Consider the following 20,168-nt stretch of genomic DNA (forward strand, 5'->3'; position numbering starts at 1 on the left):
GTATGTATGTGTGCGTGTTCTTACCTCCATGATCCGGGTCAGGAGTAAGCTCTCTACTCCCATAGCCCACAGAACAGGCACTGTCTGGGCTCTGGCTGTCCTGGCTCTCCGGCCCACGGTTCCCGCTACTCAGGCTGCGGGGAGACTCCTTCACCAGGTAATCACTGAGAGGGAAGAGGATAGGGGATAGGGGAGAAAGAAGGAATGAACAATGAGAAGACAAAAAGAAGAGATAGTAAAAAGAGAGACAGAGACAGTAAATTGATAGATAAAGAGAAACATGAAAGGAAAAATTGAAGATCGAAGTGGTGTGTGTGTGTGTGTGTGTGTGTGTGTCTAAACATAGTGTACCTGCCCCGTCGTCTGGCAGGGTAATCGCTACCCTCGGGGTACAGCACACGTCCATCAGACCCCTGGGCGCCCAGGTCAGAATCAGAGTTGGGGGTCAGCCAGGCAGCATAGTGACGTCTCTTAACCCGCTCCTCCAAGTCCTGCTTATACCACAGAACAGAGGAGCATTAGGGTTGGAGAAAAACAAATTCAAGTCCATCTACGTACCTATCTATAATCTTTTACGAATCTATTAGCCATCGGTCAGGGATGGCCAACTTTGATGGGGGTGGGGGCCACCAAATATCTGCCTGCCTACCCACGTCCATACCCCCCCAACCCCCACATTGCTAACATTTTGTGGCCCCACTCTTGTCAGCAATTCTACACATTTTGTCATGGGCCAGAGAGAAGATTTTAAAATGTTGTAACTAATTTCCTGAAATTCTACTCATTTTGCCATGGGGTGGAGAGGAAAACGAGCTGTTTTACAGCTAAGTTCCTGCAATTCTACACATTTTAACATAGGGTGGAGAGAAATGTTTGCAGTTTTTAATATGATATCTGAGCAAAAATGGAGGAAAACTAAACTTCCGGAGGACCCATCATCCTTTTACTCCCTCCACTCGACCTTCTCTTCCTCTGGATCTGCTGCTAAAGCCACTTTCTACCACTTTAAATGTCAAGCGTCTGCTTCTAACCCTAGGAAACTCTTTTCCACCTTCTCCTCCCTCCTTAATCTTCCACCCCTCCCCCTCCCTCTCTGTGGAAGACTCAGCTTATTGAGTCCACTGGTCTCACTCACACAGAACTACCCTACGGCTGGACCTCTTTCTCCCCTCTCAATCCAGTCGGCTAGTGAGGTCTGGCTGTCCAACAACCTGCAGGCTCAAACTCATCTCCTCCTCCAGACCATCTCTGGAGACCTTATCCCACTCCTCATGTGGATGTGGAGAGGATCTGTGTCTGCACCAGGTACTCTCACTACTGGTGTCCCCCAGGGCTCGGTTCTAGGCCATCTCTTCTTGTCTCGATTCACCAAGTCATATCCTCACATGGTCTCTCCTATCATCGCTATGCGGATGACACTCAATTACTTTTCTCCTTCCCCCTTATGACACCCAGGTGGCGACAAGCATCTCTGCGTGCCTGGCAGATATCTCGACTTGGATGGCGACCCGCCACCTCAACAAGACGGAACTGCTCTTCCTCCTGGCGGAGGCCTGCCCGCTCAAAGACCTTTCCATCATGGTTGACAACTCCACAGTGTTACCCTCCCAGAGTGCAAAGAGCCCTGGCGTGACCCTGGACAACACCCTGTCATTCTCTGCAAACGTCAAAGCAGTGACCCGCTCCTGCAGGTTCATGCTCTATAACATCAGTAGAGTAAGACCCTACCTCACACAGGAAGCGGAGCAGGTCCAAATCCAGGCACTTGTCCTCTCCCGTTTGGACTACTGCAACTTGCTGTTGGCTATGCTCAAACCCTACACTCCAACCCTCCCACTCATTCTGCCACCTTGGGTCTCTTGGCCCTCCCACTCTTGGCTACCTCCAAACTCTTCTCTATCCTAGCACCCCAATGGTGGAACCAGCTTACCAATGAAGCTAGGACAGCAGAATCCCTGCCCATCTTCCAAAAACATCTGAAACCCTACTTCTTCAAACAGCCCCCCCTCAAACAAAAATAAAAATTTACCAGCACTTGCACTTGACCCCCCCCCCCATCCTCCACCACACCCAAACCCACCTCCTTCTAGCTCTGACTCTACTGATAACGTACTGATAGCTACGTTATCGAAGAAAAATGTACTTTCCATGCTCTGGATAAGAGCGTCTGCTAAACTACGTAAAATGACAATCTGAACGAGACTGCCTAACAAACTCGGACCATGATAAGAAATTGCTGGCCATGAAACTAACTTCTCCTGACATGGGCTAATTGACTGACTATCAGTGACTAACATAACAACTGAGAAACTGCTGATGCAAAAACAAAACTTCAGAATTGCACCTAATTTATTCTACTATTCTAACTCGCTTATACCCCGACTGGGTCCATCAGAGGGCCCGCCAGTTGCGGCCCGCCAGTTGCCCATCCCTGCTATAGACGCCAAAGCTCTCCCTCCTCCCTCTCTACTTACCGAGGCCCCTTGCAGGCTGGAGGTGCTCCCTGCGTCGCCCGCTTTGAGCCGGGAGGCCGGGCCTTTCTTGTGAGAGGAGCCGGTGATGGAGAAGGCCTCTAGCTGTCTCAGGTCCAGCATAGACTTGACCATGAGTTCCAGAGAACCCATACGACAGGACCAGCGACGCCGGGGCCGACTGGAGGGCTCCGGGGCCAGAGGGCTGTCTAGGGCCTGGAGAGGAGAGTGGAGGGAGGTGAAAGAAAGACAGAACACTCCCCTTACATATTTATTTGGTCAGTGAAGCTAAAATGTTGAATTTGGCTCAGTACTGCAGCATTTTGGATCCGAGGTCAGATTTCTTTGAGGGTATTTTCATACATATCTGTTTTACCGTTTACTTTATGTATCTTGCCCCACCATTTGCAGTTGTCATAAGTATTTGAACAAAAAAATGTATTTAGTCAAAAGTTTAGTATTTGGTCCAATAATCCAAGCACACATATCTACACACATAATCAAGCTTGTGACTCTACAAACTTGTCGGATGCATTTGCAGTTTGTTTTGGTTGTGTTTTGATTATGTTGTGCCCAACCAAAGTGAATGGTAAATCATGTATTGTGTCATTTTGAAATAACTTCTATTGTAAATAAGAATTGAACACTTCAACATTCATGTGGATGCGAACATAATTACAAATAATCATGAATGAATCGTGAATAATGATGATTGAGAAAGATTACAGATGCACAAAAATCATGCCACCAAAACATGCTAACCTCTCACCATTACCAATAACGGTCGAGGTTAGCAAAAACATTTTTTTTTTTTTTTTTTGGGGGGGGTCTGATATTTCTATATCTCCAACTTTCTCACTCATCATTATTCACAATTCTTAGATGATTATCCGTAACCATGGAAGCATTCACATTAATGTAGAAGTTTGTATTTCTTATTTATAAGTGACTCCAAAATGGCACAATACATTATTTACCATTCATTTCTACTGGGCACAACATAATCAAAACACAACCAAAACAAACTGCAAATGCATCCGACAAGTTTGTAGAGTCACAAGCTTGATGTAGTCATTGTGTGCTAGGAATATGGGACCAAATACTCAATGTTGACTAAATGTAATACACTACAAGTGATTTTTTCCCAAATACTCATGACATGGGGGGACTACCCAGCTAACACATTTGGTTCCTTGGAATTTGTGTGAACGTACGTTTTTGGTTTTCCATTAGTTCTGGGAATTATGTTTCCTGATCGGTGAAAATGAACGTTTTTTTAAACATAGAGTCAGAAGTGATTTTTTTACATTTTTACTATGGTTCCTTAGAAGTTTGGGAGGTTTTATTAAAGCTCTGAGAACAGAAACGATAGGTTATTTGCAGGTTTATGAATAACTTCCTAAAAACTTCCACTGAATGTTTCAATAAGTCTTTTAATAACATTGCTAGCTTGTTTTGGGTTTAAAAAATGTTTTTACTCGAAACACATGGAAATTCCTTACTCATGCATACAAAATGTTGTGACATTGCATCAGTCAGATTCAAACCTATAATCTTCTGTTCTCTATCCATAGAATTAGTCCACAGCACCACCAGGAGAGCTAGCACGCCATGTTTTTTAAAAACTCATACAAAGCTGATTATCTATTCAAGCAGAGCCTATTTAAAAGGAAACAAGCCCTCATTAAGATCAGATGTGGTCAATTAGAGGGCGTGGCCAACACACCTGCACATACTTAAGATAGAGGATAGGGAGAGTTTTGTTGACGCTGAGAACGGAATGTGTATGTTTTTACACAACGGGTGGGTCTAATCCTGAATGCTGGTTAAAACCGCATTCCAGTCGGTGTCTATTCCACAAGTTACCACCGGCTAAATCTAGGACATTAAAATGCCTATTTACTCTGTTCCATCTGACTGCGCAATCCACTGTCTCATCAGCCCAGCCAGGCATGTTATCAACTTGATTTCCAGCATAAAAAGCATCTAGACATCGTCGCACATTTCTTCTCGACCAACATTTAGTTTTCAACAGCGGACATTTTGTATAAAGCTTGCTGTCCGTCTCTCCAACATTTGCAACATTGTTTCAATATTCAAATTCGATCTCGAGCTGTCCCATAGTAACGAACGAGTCGGGACGAGAGACAGGCAGGGAGCGTTTCTCAGCCAGTCGAACTCATGAATCAACTTGCATAATTTTTACGGATATATATGTAAAAAAGGTCAAACTAAACGAAGTGCAGCTACTGTACTTTGCAGTCTTTCCAGATTCAGTTTGAAGTGATTGTGTTAGCTGTGTTCTTAACTAGCTCCTCTGAACCAATGTCCTGACGAGTGAGCACATTTTCTATGCCAGGCGACATCGCGCCTCATTAGCTCATTGTTATGGATGTATCCAAATAACTGTCACTAGAAAACAGCTTAAACAAATGCAAATAAAACTACTGTTGTTATTCTATCTGCACTGTTTGGCGATTTTGTAAATTAGCCGTAGTTGGCTAGCTAGCAATGGAACGAACGACTGAGTCGCGTCCATAGATCCAGAACAGAAAGACTGAACAACTTGGTCGCATCTCTGGCCAACGAACCAATAGAACGAACAACCAGCCAGCTTGGGTAGCAACCCTAGACTTGTGTCTTGGCTATATCTTGTGGAAGGATGAAATGGTATGAATATATTAATAAAAATAACGTTATTAATTCAAATGTCAATCACTACTTGAATATGTTGGTAACCCGTTGTATAAAAGTGATAATGCCCTCAAAGCAGGTGGGTTGAGGATAAATCGTCACGGTTTGCTTCTCGGCCATTATCAATTAATTAAATAACATTGTTAGAACGTTCTCCGAAAGTTAATGTTTTCTTGTGGTTTTCATGGAATGTTTTCTTAATGTTCCTGGAACAATTTGAGAACATTACTTCAACCTCATTGGGATATGCGTGCCGCTAGCGGGACAACTCGACAACATCCAGGGAAATTGCAGAGCGCCAAATTCAAATTAAATTACTATAAATATTTAACTTTCATAAAATCACAAATGTAATACATCAAAATAAAGCTTAACTTGTTGTTAATCCAGCCGCCGTGTCAGATTTCAAAAAGGCTTTGTGGTGAAAGCAAACCATGCGATTATCTAAGGACAACGCCCCGCATACCAACACATGGAAAACATATTTCAACCAGGCAAGTGCGACACAAAAATCAGAAATAGCGATATAAAAAATGCCTTACCTTTGATGATCTTCTTCTGTTGGCACTCCAAAAGGTCCCAGTTACATCACAAACGGTCCTTTTGTTCGATAATGTCCTTCTTTATATCCATAAAAACTCAGTTCAGCTGATGCGCTTGTCAATAATCCACTCAGTTTCCCTCCATCAAAATGAATCCCAAACGTTACTAAAACTTTTCCAAACAAGTCAAACAACATTTATAATCAAACCTTAGGTATCCTAATACGCAAATAAATTATAAAATTTAAGACAGAGAATAGTATGTTCATTACCGGAGATAAATAACAAAGAACGCACTTTCCTCCACGCGCTTGGAAACACTACAGCCAAAATGGGAGCCACCTAGAAGAACTACAATTTCTGGGTCATTATTCCAAAAACCAGTCTGAAACTCTAAAGACTGACATCTAGTGGAAGCCCTAGGAACTGCAATTTGGGAGGACTTGGCTTATAATTATAGTACTAGCCATTGAAAACAGTGGTAACCTGAATTTTTTTTTTTGGGGGGGGTTTCGCCTGCCATATCAGTACTATTATACTCACAGAGTATAAGAAACAGGCAGTTTACTTTGGGCACGCTTTTCATCCGGAGGTGAAAATATTGCCCCCTATCCCAATTAAGTTATATAAAACCATGAGGAAACCTTCAGCAAACCAGTTGGAGAACGTTCCTAGACCATTACTAAAACTGAAATTAAATGCAAATATGTTTGAATGTTTAGGAAACGGTCTGTTAAAGTAATGACATACCAAGAAAATTAAGTTTTTTGTCAAGTTCCTTAAATGTGCTGAGAATGTTCCAAAGCCAAGGAACTATCCTGCACCATTCCCAGAAAGTTGTGGGAAGTTTGTATGAAAAATAACCATAGCACAACCACGCGCTCACCAAGCTCTAAGAAACATATGGTTCTCAGAACGTTATGTGCTAGCTGGGTAGGTACATAGTGTTTTTATTTCTAAACTATAAAACAGATATGTATGAAAGTGTGCTCAAATAAAATATGACATTCTGTACGGTTGCCTCAAAATATGAATCTCAAATGCTGGAGTATAGAGCCAAAATAAGGAAATTAGTGTCACTGTCCAAATAAATATGTAGGGGAGTGTAAGAAAGAGAGTAGCATGACCAGCAGAGGGCAGAATGGAGCAACCGCCGTGTGTGTGAGTGTGTGTAACTACAACAGTTCAACAAACCTTCTTCGATTCCCAGTCCTGTCCTTCATCCGAGGCACCTATAATAGACAAGAATGCAGTATTTCATGTAGAGACACTATAGGTAGAAGTTTCCCAAATGTTACATCCAGATATGACAACTCTGTTCTGTACCTGCGTCGTCATCATGGCTACTCCCTGAGGAGGTGTTACTGTTTACTGTGATCTGTTCCAGGTCAAAGGGATCGTCCCTCTCCTCTGGATCCTCCACCTCACGGTCACTCTCTGATGACATCAGACCAAGAGCCGGTGCACTGTACACCTCACGCCTATACCACACACACAACAACAAGACAGTAGGACTGGGCAATATGGCGAAAATATAATATCATGATATTTTGGGATGGTATTTGATGTTTTTGAATAACAAAATAAAAAAATGTGCTTCATGAGTAGTGCGTGACCCTAGTGTGGCAACACATACGTTCTAAGATATTTCAAGAAATGTAAATGGTGCATTCTCCATTTACACTTGGTGCATTCTCCATACACTTGGGTGTACAGTTGGAATCATGGGAATAGAATGACTATTCTAATTCTATAGATAGAATATAATAGTGGGCACTTTGAGTACAGTTTAATTTGACATGACAAATATAACAACAAAGAAAAAAGCCAGGGAGGAGTTATTGTGACAGGGTAGGAACCAAAGTGTTGGTCAGTGTTTTCTAATCTTTCACAACTGTCACGTATACTTCCTCTCCGGCCTCTAAGTCATCAGGCTGCTGATTATCCTGCACACCTGTCACCATCGTCAAGCGCACCAGCACCTCATAACGCTCACTCCCTGTACTTGCTTCCCGGCACTGCCATTAGAGAATAACACCTCACCTAAGGGAAGTATCAGGGTTTATTTTTTTGTGCCAGTGTAAATGACGTCAGGTCCGGGAGCCGCTACAGGCCAGGATCGCCAGGCTCCCCTGCCCCAGCCGGATCGCCAGGCTCCCCTGCCCCAGCCGGATCGCCAGGCTCCCCTGCCCCAGCCGGATCGCCAGGCTCCCCTGCCCCAGCCGGATCGCCAGGCTCCCCTGCCCCAGCCGGATCGCCAGGCTCCCCTGCCCCAGCCGGATCGCCAGGCTCCCCTGCCTCAGCCGGATCGCCAGGCTCCCCTGCTTCCACGTGTTCGTCAGGCTCTCGTGCCTCAGCCGGTCTGTCAGGTTCCTGCTCCTCAGAAGGGGTGACCGGTCTGCTCCTGATCCCTGGGTCCGTCCCCTTTGTCGGCGTCCTGCGGCTGGAGCCACGCGTCGGGGAGGGGGGGTACCATCACTTATAGTCCCTCTCCGGCCTCTAGGTCATCTGGCTGCTGATTATCCCGCACACCTGTCACCATCGTCAAGCGCACCAGCACCTCATAACACTCACTCCCTGTACTTGCTTCCCGACTCTCAGCGCAACATTACATGTTTTCTCTTAGCAGTTTCATGTAACTGACATATTCTTGCGGAGGTGACATGGCGTCAAATTCAAGATACAATAACAATTTGAACAGTTTGCTACTACACTGGCTGAAGAAGCGGAAAGAGCGTGGAGATGTGGAAATGGACAGCGAGGGAGAAGGAAAGGAGCTGAGTGTAGAGGGAAGCAGTCTGGTGAGGAAGAGTGGTGCCAAGTACAAAAACAAATGTAACATGGCGAGAGGAGAGTGGAGATGAATTACCTGCGGTGGCTCCTTGAGTGACAGGGAGCGGGGCTTAGTCTGTGAGGAAATCGGAATGAAGAGAGGGAGAGAGACGACTCAAGTAGCGGACTAAACTATAAAAACGGACGCTACACGTAGCGTGGTAGCGTATCGCATTTAACAAACCAAACATTGAAATACCGTCTTAGAAGGTAAATCCCAAACCGGTTCGTGCATCAATACCGGTATATAGTCAGATATGGTATACCACCCATCCCTAGGAGACTTTGAAATGTCTGTGCTAGAGGACTGGACATACTCCTTGGTTTCTTGTGGAAACTGTTACCCTACTGCTTACACCCATCCAATCCTTTACCTGAGTGTGGATGTGTTGCAGGGGGGTGTGAGGGGGGTTCGTCTTAGTTGGGAAAGGCGTTCTCTCATACTCATGGTGAGCTCTGGAGCCAGACGCCACACGAAGATACAGCTGGAATAGACAACAGGCAATCAGACAGACAGACAGGCCATCAGACAGACAGACAGACAGGCCATCAGACAGACAGACAGACAGGCCATCAGACAGACAGGCCATCAGACAGACAGACAGACAGACAGGCCATCAGACAGACAGGCCATCAGACAGACAGGCCATCAGACAGACAGGCCATCAGACAGACAGGCCATCAGACAGACAGGCCATCAGACAGACAGACAGACAGACAGACAGACAGACAGACAGACAGACAGACAGACAGACAGACAGGCCATCAGACAGACAGGCCATTAGACAGACAGGCCATCAGACAGACAGACAGGCCATCAGACAGACAGGCCATCAGACAGACAGGCCAGACAGACAGACAGACAGACAGACAGACAGACAGAGAGAGACAGACAGAGAGAGACAGACAGGCCATCAGACAGGCCATCAGACAGACAGGCAGACACAGACAGACAGGCAATCAGACAGGCAGGCAATCAGACAGACAGGCAGACAGGCCAGACAGACAGGCAATCAGACAGACAGGCAATTAGACAGAGAGACAGGCCATCAGACAGGCCATCAGACAGGGAGGCAGGCAGACAGGACATCAGACAGGCAGACAGGCCATCAGACAGGCCAGACAGGCAGGCAGGCAGACAGGACATCAGACAGACAGACAGACAGACAGACAGACAGACAGACAGACAGACAGGCCATCAGACAGACAGGCCATCAGACAGACAAACTGGCAGACAGGCTGACAGGCCATCCGACAGACAGGCCATCCGACAGACAGACAGGCCATCCGACAGACAGACAGGCCGACAGGCCGACAGGCCGACAGGCCGACAGACAGACAGGCCGACAGACAGACAGGCCGACAGACAGACAGACGCCATCAGACAGACAGGCCATCAGACAGACAGGCCATCAGACAGACAGACAGGCCATCAGACAGACAGACAGACAGGCCATTAGACAGACAGGCCATTAGACAGACAGGCCATTAGACAGACAGGCCATCAGACAGACAGGCCATCAGACAGACAGACAGGCCATCAGACAGACAGACAGGCCATCAGACAGACAGACAGACAGACAGACAGACAGACAATCAGACAGACAATCAGACAGGCAGACACAGACAGACAGGCAATCAGACAGGCAGGCAATCAGACAGACAGGCAGACAGGCCAGACAGACAGGCAATCAGACAGACAGGCAATTAGACAGAGAGACAGGCCATCAGACAGGCCATCAGACAGGCAGGCAGGCAGACAGGACATCAGACAGGACATCAGACAGGCAGACAGGCCATCAGACAGGCCATCAGACAGGCCAGACAGGCAGGCAGGCAGACAGGACATCAGACAGGCAGACAGGCCATCAGACAGGCCAGACAGACAGGCAATCAGACAGACAGGCAATTAGACAGAGAGACAGGCCATCAGACAGGCCATCAGACAGGCAGGCAGGCAGGCAGGCAGGCAGGACATCAGACAGGCAGGCAGGCCATCAGATAGACAGGCAGACAGGCCATCAGACAGACAGGCCAGACGACAGACAGGCCAGACGACAGGCCATCAGACAGGCAGACAGGCCATCAGACAGACAGGCCAGCAGACAGACAGGCCAGCAGACAGACAGGCCATCAGACAGACAGGCCATCAGACAGACAGGCCATCAGACAGACAGGCAGACAGGCAGGCCATCAGACAGACAGGCCAGCAGACAGACAGGCCAGCAGACAGACAGGCCAGCAGACAGACAGGCCATCAGACAGACAGGCCATCAGACAGACAGGCAGACAGGCAGGCAGGCGGGCAGGCAGGCGGGCAGACAGGCCATCAGACAGACAGGCCATCAGACAGACAGGCCATCAGACAGACAGACAGGCCATCAGACAGGCCATCAGACAGACAGACAGACAGGCCATCAGACAGGCAAACTGGCAGACAGGCTGACAGGCCATCCGACAGGCAAACTGGCAGACAGGCTGACAGGCCATCCGACAGACAGGCCATCCGACAGACAGACAGGCCATCCGACAGACAGACAGGCCGACAGACAGACAGACAGGCCATCCGACAGACAGACAGGCCGACAGACAGACAGACAGAGACAGGCCATCAGACAGACATAGGCCATCAGACAGACAGGCCATCAGACAGACAGGCCATCAGACAGACAGACAGGCCATCAGACAGACAGACAGGCCATCAGACAGACAGACAGGCCATCAGACAGACAGACAGGCCATCAGACAGACAGACAGGCCATCAGACAGACAGACAGGCCATCAGACAGACAGACAGGCCATCAGACAGACAGACAGGCCATCAGACAGACAGACAGGCCATCAGACAGACAGACAGGCCATCAGACAGACAATCAGACAGACAATCAGACAGACAGGCCGGCCATCAGACAGGCCATCAGACAGGCAGACAGACACAGACAGACAGACAGACAGACAGACAGACAGACAGACAGGCCATCAGACAGACAGGCCATCAGACAGACAAACTGGCAGACAGGCTGACAGGCCATCCGACAGACAGGCCATCCGACAGACAGACAGGCCATCCGACAGACAGACAGGCCGACAGGCCGACAGGCCGACAGACAGACAGGCCGACAGACAGACAGACAGACAGACAGACAGACAGACAGACAGGCCATCAGACAGACAGACAGGCCATCAGACAGACAGACAGGCCATCAGACAGACAGACAGGCCATCAGACAGACAGACAGACAGGCCATTAGACAGACAGGCCATCAGACAGACAGGCCATCAGGCAGACAGGCCATCAGACAGACAGGCCATCAGACAGACAGACAGGCCATCAGACAGACAGACAGGCCATCAGACAGACAGACAGGCCATCAGACAGACAGACAGACAGACAGACAGACAGACAGACAATCAGACAGGCAGGCAGACAGGCAATCAGACAGACAGGCAATTAGACAGAGAGACAGGCCATCAGACAGGCCATCAGACAGGCCATCAGACAGGCAGGCAGGCAGACAGGACATCAGACAGGACATCAGACAGGCAGACAGGCCATCAGACAGGCCATCAGACAGGCCAGAGGCAGGCAGGCAGACAGGACATCAGACAGGCAGACAGGCCATCAGACAGGCCAGACAGACAGGCAATCAGACAGACAGGCAATTAGACAGAGAGACAGGCCATCAGACAGGCCATCAGACAGGCAGGCAGGCAGGCAGGCAGGCAGGACATCAGACAGGCAGGCAGGCCATCAGATAGACAGGCAGACAGGCCATCAGACAGACAGGCCAGACGACAGACAGGCCAGACGACAGGCCATCAGACAGGCAGACAGGCCATCAGACAGGCAGGCCATCAGACAGACAGGCCAGCAGACAGACAGGCCAGCAGACAGACAGGCCAGCAGACAGACAGGCCATCAGACAGACAGGCCATCGGGCAGGCAGGCAGGCGGGCAGGCAGGCAGGCGGGCAGGCAGGCGGGCAGGCAGACAGGCCATCAGACAGACAGACAGGCAGACAGACAGACTGGCCATCAGACAGACAGGCCATCAGACAGACAGGCCATCAGACAGACAGACAGGCCATCAGACAGGCCATCAGACAGACAGACAGACAGGCCATCAGACAGGCAAACTGGCAGACAGGCTGACAGGCCATCAGACAGGCAAACTGGCAGACAGGCTGACAGGCCATCCGACAGACAGGCCATCCGACAGACAGACAGGCCATCCGACAGACAGACAGGCCATCCGACAGACAGACAGGCCGACAGACAGACAGACAGGCCATCCGACAGACAGACAGGCCGACAGACAGACAGACAGAGACAGGCCATCAGACAGACATAGGCCATCAGACAGACAGGCCATCAGACAGACAGGCCATCAGACAGACAGGCCATCAGACAGACAGACAGGCCATTAGACAGACAGACAGGCCATCAGACAGACAGACAGGCCATCAGACAGACAGACAGGCCATCAGACAGACAGACAGGCCATCAGACAGACAGACAGGCCATCAGACAGACAGACAGGCCATCAGACAGACAGACAGGCCATCAGACAGACAATCAGACAGACAGGCCGGCCATCAGACAGGCCATCAGACAGGCAGACAGACAGACAGGCAATCAGACAGACAGGCAGACAGACAGGCCAGACAGACAGGCAATTAGACAGAGAGACAGGCCAGACAGACAGGCCATCAGACAGGCAGGCAGGCAGACAGGACATCAGACAGGCAGACAGACAGACAGGCAATCAGACAGGCAGGCAATCAGACAGACAGGCCATCAGACAGGCCATCAGACAGGCAGGCAGGCAGACAGGACATCAGACAGGCAGACAGACAGGCAATCAGACAGGCAGGTAATCAGACAGACAGGCCAGACAGACAGGCAATCAGACAGACAGGCCATCAGACAGGCAGGCCATCAGACAGGCAGACAGGCCAGACATCAGACAGGCCAGACAGCCAGACAGACAGACAGACAGGCAGACTCACACACACCAGGGCAGAGGTCATACCTGTCCCCAGACACAGAGATCAGATGTTTACAGTCGTTGGTGAACTTCATCCCAGTCACTATCTCTGAGAGCAGGAAAAGAATGAATCAGCTGGGTGGTAGGTTGATTTGATACTCTGTGTGTGTGTGTGTTCGTGTGTGTACAGTATATCATGGTCTGTTACCAGAGTGTCCAAACATGGTGGCCACACACACTCCAGAGCGGAAGTCAAAGATGCTGATGTTCTTATCAGAGCAGCTGGTGGCAACGTACTGACCAGACGGATCAGTCTGCACCTGCATGGGACATAACAGAACAAAAAGGGTGAAACTAGTGACGGCACCAATATCGACAATTCAAATGATATCAATATCGTTTGATATCAATCGGAGCCAGGCATATCTTGATATCGGTTTATCCTTGCTGTAAATTACTATGTAAAAGAGCATACGGGACTGTTCCCGCAGGCACAAAATCATCTCACCGGCTCTCAGTTTAGCATAGTTAACTGCCTGCTGATGGGCCATCCACAGACTTCCCATTGTACGCCAAAACTGGGTGGGTAGGTTTAGCCCCCAGAACATTCACACCTGTGACCTGGCCCAATGGGCAAGCAAGTTGTCTGAATGTCACAAATCCGTGTTAAGTGAAGTCCACACAGTTGCAATGCTATTTAGTCAAACCAAAATGACATGGATACAGATTTGACGCCATATCAGTGCACATCTCCAGTCGAAACGCTGTAACTATCACAAGCTTCATAAAGACCTTCTTTGAGGAGCAGCAACAGAGAGTTGACATTTTCTCTGTTTTTGACAAGAGTTTAAGAGTTGAATGATACTAAACCTTAAGCAGGCTGCCATCCTCAGTCTGTGAACCCTTGTAGAATGTCTTCTGCTTCCCATTGCTGATGTTGAAGATCCTGATGCATCGGTCCTGGCAGCCCACGGCAGCGTACTTACAGCTGGGCTCTACATCCATGTCATGCAGAGTGGTCTTTCTCACCACGTGGTGAGAGCGCCTGAACTCTGTACCTCCGTCTGTCTGAGGGGGGAGAGAACAACAACCTCTGTACCTCAGTCTGTCTGAGGGAGAGGAGAGAACAACAACCTCTGTACCTCCGTCTGTCTGAGGGAGAGGAGAGAACAACAACCTCTGTACCTCCGTCTGTCTGAGGGGGGAGAGAACAACAACCTCTGTACCTCCGTCTGTCTGAGGGAGAGGAGAGAACAACAACCTCTGTACCTCAGTCTGTCTGAGGGGGGAGAGAACAACAACCTCTGTACCTCAGTCTGTCTGAGGGAGAGGAGAGAACAACAACCTCTGTACCTCAGTCTGTCTGAGGGAGAGGAGAGAACAACAACAACCTCTGTACCTCAGTCTGTCTGAGGGAGAGGAGAGAACAACAACAACCTCTGTACCTCAGTCTGTCTGAGGGAGAGGAGAGAACAACAACCTCTGTACCTCCGTCTGTCTGAGGGGGGAGAGAACAACAACCTCTGTACCTCCGTCTGTCTGAGGGGGGAGAGAACAACAACCTCTGTACCTCCGTCTGTCTGAGGGGGGAGAGAACAACAACCTCTGTACCTCCGTCTGTCTGAGGGGGGAGAGAACAACAACCTCTGTACCTCAGTCTGTATGAGGGGGGAGAGAACAACAACCTCTGTACCTCAGTCTGTCTGAGGGGGGAGAGAACAACAACCTCTGTACCTCAGTCTGTCTGAGGGAGAGGAGAGAACAACAACCTCTGTACCTCCGTCTGTCTGAGGGAGAGGAGAGAACAACAACCTCTGTACCTCAGTCTGTCTGGATGGGGAGATAACAACAACCTCTGTACCTCCGTCTGTCTGGATGGGGAGATAACAACAACCTCTGTACCTCCGTCTGTCTGGATGGGGAGATAACAACAACCTCTGTACCTCCGTCTGTCTGAGGGAGAGGAGAGAACAACAACAACAACCTCTGTACCTCCGTCTGTCTGGATGGGGAGATAACAACAACCTCTGTACCTCCGTCTGTCTGGATGGGGAGAGAACAACAACCTCTGTACCTCAGTCTGTCTGAGGGAGAGGAGAGAACAACAACCTCTGTACCTCCGTCTGTCTGGATGGGGAGATAACAACAACCTCTGTACCTCCGTCTGTCTGGATGGGGAGATAACAACAACCTCTGTACCTCCGTCTGTCTGAGGGAGAGGAGAGAACAACAACCTCTGTACCTCAGTCTGTCTGAGGGGGGAGAGAACAACAACCTCTGTACCTCAGTCTGTCTGAGGGAGAGGAGAGAACAACAACCTCTGTACCTCAGTCTGTCTGAGGGGGGAGAGAACAACAACCTCTGTACCTCAGTCTGTCTGAGGGAGAGGAGAGAACAACAACAACCTCTGTACCTCAGTCTGTCTGAGGGAGAGGAGAGAACAACAACCTCTGTACCTCCGTCTGTCTGAGGGGGGAGAGAACAACAACCTCTGTACCTCCGTCTGTCTGAGGGGGGAGAGAACAACAACCTCTGTACCTCCGTCTGTCTGAGGGGGGAGAGAACAACAACCTCTGTACCTCCGTCTGTCTGAGGGGGGAGAGAACAACAACCTCTGTACCTCAGTCTGTATGAGGGGGGAGAGAACAACAACCTCTGTACCTCAGTCTGTCTGAGGGGGGAGAGAACAACAACCTCTGTACCTCAGTCTGTCTGAGGGAGAGGAGAGAACAACAACCTCTGTACCTCCGTCTGTCTGAGGGAGAGGAGAGAACAACAACCTCTGTACCTCAGTCTGTCTGGATGGGGAGATAACAACAACCTCTGTACCTCCGTCTGTCTGGATGGGGAGATAACAACAACCTCTGTACCTCCGTCTGTCTGGATGGGGAGATAACAACAACCTCTGTACCTCCGTCTGTCTGAGGGAGAGGAGAGAACAACAACAACAACCTCTGTACCTCCGTCTGTCTGGATGGGGAGATAACAACAACCTCTGTACCTCCGTCTGTCTGGATGGGGAGAGAACAACAACCTCTGTACCTCAGTCTGTCTGAGGGAGAGGAGAGAACAACAACCTCTGTACCTCCGTCTGTCTGGATGGGGAGATAACAACAACCTCTGTACCTCCGTCTGTCTGGATGGGGAGATAACAACAACCTCTGTACCTCCGTCTGTCTGAGGGAGAGGAGAGAACAACAACAACCTCTGTACCTCCGTCTGTCTGAGGGAGAGGAGAGAACAACAACAACCTCTGTACCTCCGTCTGTCTGAGGGAGAGGAGAGAACAACAACAACCTCTGTACCTCTGTCTGTCTGAGGGAGAGGAGAGAACAACAACAACAACCTCTGTACCTCCGTCTGTCTGAGGGGGAAGAGAACAACAACAACCTCTGTACCTCCGTCTGTCTGAGGGAGAGGAGAGAACAACAACCTCTGTACCTCCGTCTGTCTGAGGGAGAGGAGAGAACAACAACAACCTCTGTACCTCCGTCTGTCTGAGGGAGAGGAGAGAACAACAACAACCTCTGTACCTCAGTCTGTCTGAGGGAGAGGAGAGAACAACAACAACAACCTCTGTACCTCAGTCTGTCTGAGGGAGAGGAGAGAACAACAACAACCTCTGTACCTCTGTCTGTCTGAGGGAGAGGAGAGAACAACAACCTCTGTACCTCCGTCTGTCTGAGGGAGAGGAGAGAACAACAACAACCTCTGTACCTCTGTCTGTCTGAGGGAGAGGAGAGAACAACAACAACCTCTGTACCTCTGTCTGTCTGAGGGAGAGGAGAGAACAACAACAACCTCTGTACCTCTGTCTGTCTGAGGGAGAGGAGAGAACAACAACCTCTGTACCTCCCGTCTGTCTGGATGGGGAGATAACAACAACCTCTGTACCTCCGTCTGTCTGGATGGGGAGATAACAACAACCTCTGTACCTCCGTCTGTCTGAGGGAGAGGAGAGAACAACAACAACCTCTGTACCTCTGTCTGTCTGAGGGAGAGGAGAGAACAACAACCTCTGTACCTCCGTCTGTCTGAGGGAGAGGAGAGAACAACAACAACCTCTGTACCTCTGTCTGTCTGAGGGAGAGGAGAGAACAACAACAACCTCTGTACCTCTGTCTGTCTGAGGGAGAGGAGAGAACAACAACAACCTCTGTACCTCCGTCTGTCTGAGGGAGAGGAGAGAACAACAACAACCTCTGTACCTCCGTCTGTCTGAGGGAGAGGAGAGAACAACAACAACCTCTGTACCTCCGTCTGTCTGAGGGAGAGGAGAGAACAACAACAACCTCTGTACCTCCGTCTGTCTGAGGGAGAGGAGAGAACAACAACAACCTCTGTACCTCCGTCTGTCTGAGGGAGAGGAGAGAACAACAACAACCTCTGTACCTCCGTCTGTCTGAGGGACAGGAGAGAACAACAACCTCTGTACCTCCGTCTGTCTGAGGGACAGGAGAGAACAACAACCTCTGTACCTCCGTCTGTCTGGGTGGGGAGAGGAGAGAACAACAACCTCTGTACCTCTGTCTGTCTGAGGGAGAGGAGAGAACAACAACCTCTGTACCTCCGTCTGTCTGAGGGAGAGGAGAGAACAACAACCTCTGTACCTCCGTCTGTCTGAGGGGGGAGAGAACAACAACCTCTGTACCTCCGTCTGTCTGAGGGAGAGGAGAGAACAACAACCTCTGTACCTCCGTCTGTCTGAGGGAGAGGAGAGAACAACAACAACCTCTGTACCTCTGTCTGTCTGAGGGAGAGGAGAGAACAACAACAACCTCTGTACCTCTGTCTGTCTGAGGGAGAGGAGAGAACAACAACAACCTCTGTACCTCTGTCTGTCTGAGGGAGAGGAGAGAACAACAACCTCTGTACCTCCCGTCTGTCTGGATGGGGAGATAACAACAACCTCTGTACCTCCCGTCTGTCTGGATGGGGAGATAACAACAACCTCTGTACCTCCGTCTGTCTGGGTGGGGAGAGGAGAGAACAACAACCTCTGTACCTCTGTCTGTCTGAGGGAGAGGAGAGAACAACAACAACCTCTGTACCTCCGTCTGTCTGAGGGAGAGGAGAGAACAACAACAACCTCTGTACCTCCGTCTGTCTGAGGGAGAGGAGAGAACAACAACAACCTCTGTACCTCCGTCTGTCTGAGGGAGAGGAGAGAACAACAACAACCTCTGTACCTCCGTCTGTCTGAGGGAGAGGAGAGAACAACAACAACCTCTGTACCTCCGTCTGTCTGAGGGAGAGGAGAGAACAACAACAACCTCTGTACCTCCGTCTGTCTGAGGGAGAGGAGAGAACAACAACAACCTCTGTACCTCCGTCTGTCTGAGGGAGAGGAGAGAACAACAACAACCTCTGTACCTCCGTCTGTCTGAGGGACAGGAGAGAACAACAACCTCTGTACCTCCGTCTGTCTGAGGGGAGAGAGAACAACAACCTCTGTACCTCCGTCTGTCTGAGGGGAGAGAGAACAACAACCTCTGTACCTCCGTCTGTCTGAGGGGGGAGAGAACAACAACCTCTGTACCTCAGTCTGTCTGAGGGAGAGGAGAGAACAACAACAACAACCTCTGTACCTCAGTCTGTCTGAGGGAGAGGAGAGAACAACAACAACCTCTGTACCTCAGTCTGTCTGAGGGAGAGGAGAGAACAACAACAACAACCTCTGTACCTCAGTCTGTCTGAGGGAGAGGAGAGAACAACAACAACCTCTGTACCTCAGTCTGTCTGAGGGGGGAGAGAACAACAACCTCTGTACCTCAGTCTGTTTGAGGGAGAGGAGAGAACAACAACCTCTGTACCTCAGTCTGTTTGAGGGAGAGGAGAGAACAACAACAACCTCTGTACCTCAGTCTGTCTGAGGGGGGAGAGAACAACAACAACAACAACAACCTCTGTACCTCCGTCTGTCTGAGGGAGAGGAGAGAACAACAACAACCTCTGTACCTCAGTCTGTCTGAGGGGGGAGAGAACAACAACAACCTCTGTACCTCAGTCTGTCTGAGGGGGGAGAGAACAACAACAACCTCTGTACCTCAGTCTGTCTGAGGGGGGAGAGAACAACAACAACCTCTGTACCTCAGTCTGTTTGAGGGAGAGGAGAGAACAACAACAACCTCTGTACCTCAGTCTGTTTGAGGGAGAGGAGAGAACAACAACAACCTCTGTACCTCCGTCTGTTTGAGGGGGGAGAGAACAACAACAACAACAACAACCTCTGTACCTCCGTCTGTTTGAGGGGGGAGAGAACAACAACAACCTCTGTCGGCGTTATTTAGCTTTCTCTTGAACAATAATGCTATCATCTTAAGGTATTCTACTCTCTATGCTCAGTGTCTGCAGTTCATGTACAAGCAGAGCTACATTCACTTACAGACGGTAACGGATGTTTTTAAAACTCTGAAAAACAAGATGGGGGCCGTGTGCAATTTCTCTGAATTAAATACCGACAGGCAGCCACTTGGTAAAAACAAAGAGCATGATAATAGATGGAACAGAGAGCACTGCCAGAGAAGATCAGATTGAGAGCGAGAGATGTATGTCAGTGTTTGTTTCCTAAACTGCCACTCAAATAATGTCTATTTACACTGGGAAAGATGCTAGCAGGAAGTTAACAAGACATTTTTGGGT

The 20,168-nt window shown here is 49.3% G+C and overlaps 1 protein-coding gene and 1 long non-coding RNA gene across 7 annotated transcripts in view; both read right to left on the reverse strand.

Annotated features, from left to right (window-relative positions):
- Positions 1–20,168, reverse strand: part of LOC118398407 (mitogen-activated protein kinase-binding protein 1-like) — a 49,553-nt gene that overhangs the window by 9,769 nt on the left and 19,616 nt on the right. For 3 of the 4 annotated variants that reach the window (XM_052470721.1, XM_052470722.1, XM_052470725.1), the window contains exons 14-23: positions 14,397–14,594; positions 13,735–13,846; positions 13,572–13,635; positions 8,914–9,024; positions 8,577–8,615; positions 7,034–7,188; positions 6,902–6,939; positions 2,475–2,687; positions 352–491; positions 25–164 (exon numbers count right to left, since the gene is read on the reverse strand). In XM_052470721.1, coding sequence (XP_052326681.1) covers positions 25–164; positions 352–491; positions 2,475–2,687; positions 6,902–6,939; positions 7,034–7,188; positions 8,577–8,615; positions 8,914–9,024; positions 13,572–13,635; positions 13,735–13,846; positions 14,397–14,594 — 1,210 coding nt within the window. The remainder of the gene's footprint in view (positions 1–24; positions 165–351; positions 492–2,474; positions 2,688–6,901; positions 6,940–7,033; positions 7,189–8,576; positions 8,616–8,913; positions 9,025–13,571; positions 13,636–13,734; positions 13,847–14,396; positions 14,595–20,168) is intronic. The other variant, XM_052470723.1, reaches the window with a different exon arrangement.
- Positions 14,605–19,279, reverse strand: LOC127909411 (uncharacterized). 3 transcript variants are annotated; one of them, XR_008071054.1, is made up of 4 exons: positions 19,107–19,279; positions 15,886–16,263; positions 14,918–15,844; positions 14,605–14,660 (listed from the first exon to the last, which is right to left on the reverse strand). It is a non-coding gene; the product is annotated as an uncharacterized LOC127909411 (long non-coding RNA). The 3 variants fall into 3 exon arrangements; XR_008071053.1 differs by having other exon boundaries at positions 15,886–16,603; XR_008071052.1 differs by lacking the exon at positions 19,107–19,279 and adding an exon at positions 16,960–17,006 and having other exon boundaries at positions 15,886–16,823.

Source organism: Oncorhynchus keta, chromosome 19 (genome assembly GCF_023373465.1).
Source record: "Oncorhynchus keta strain PuntledgeMale-10-30-2019 chromosome 19, Oket_V2, whole genome shotgun sequence".
In the NCBI taxonomy this organism is placed as follows: Eukaryota; Metazoa; Chordata; class Actinopteri; order Salmoniformes; family Salmonidae; genus Oncorhynchus; species Oncorhynchus keta.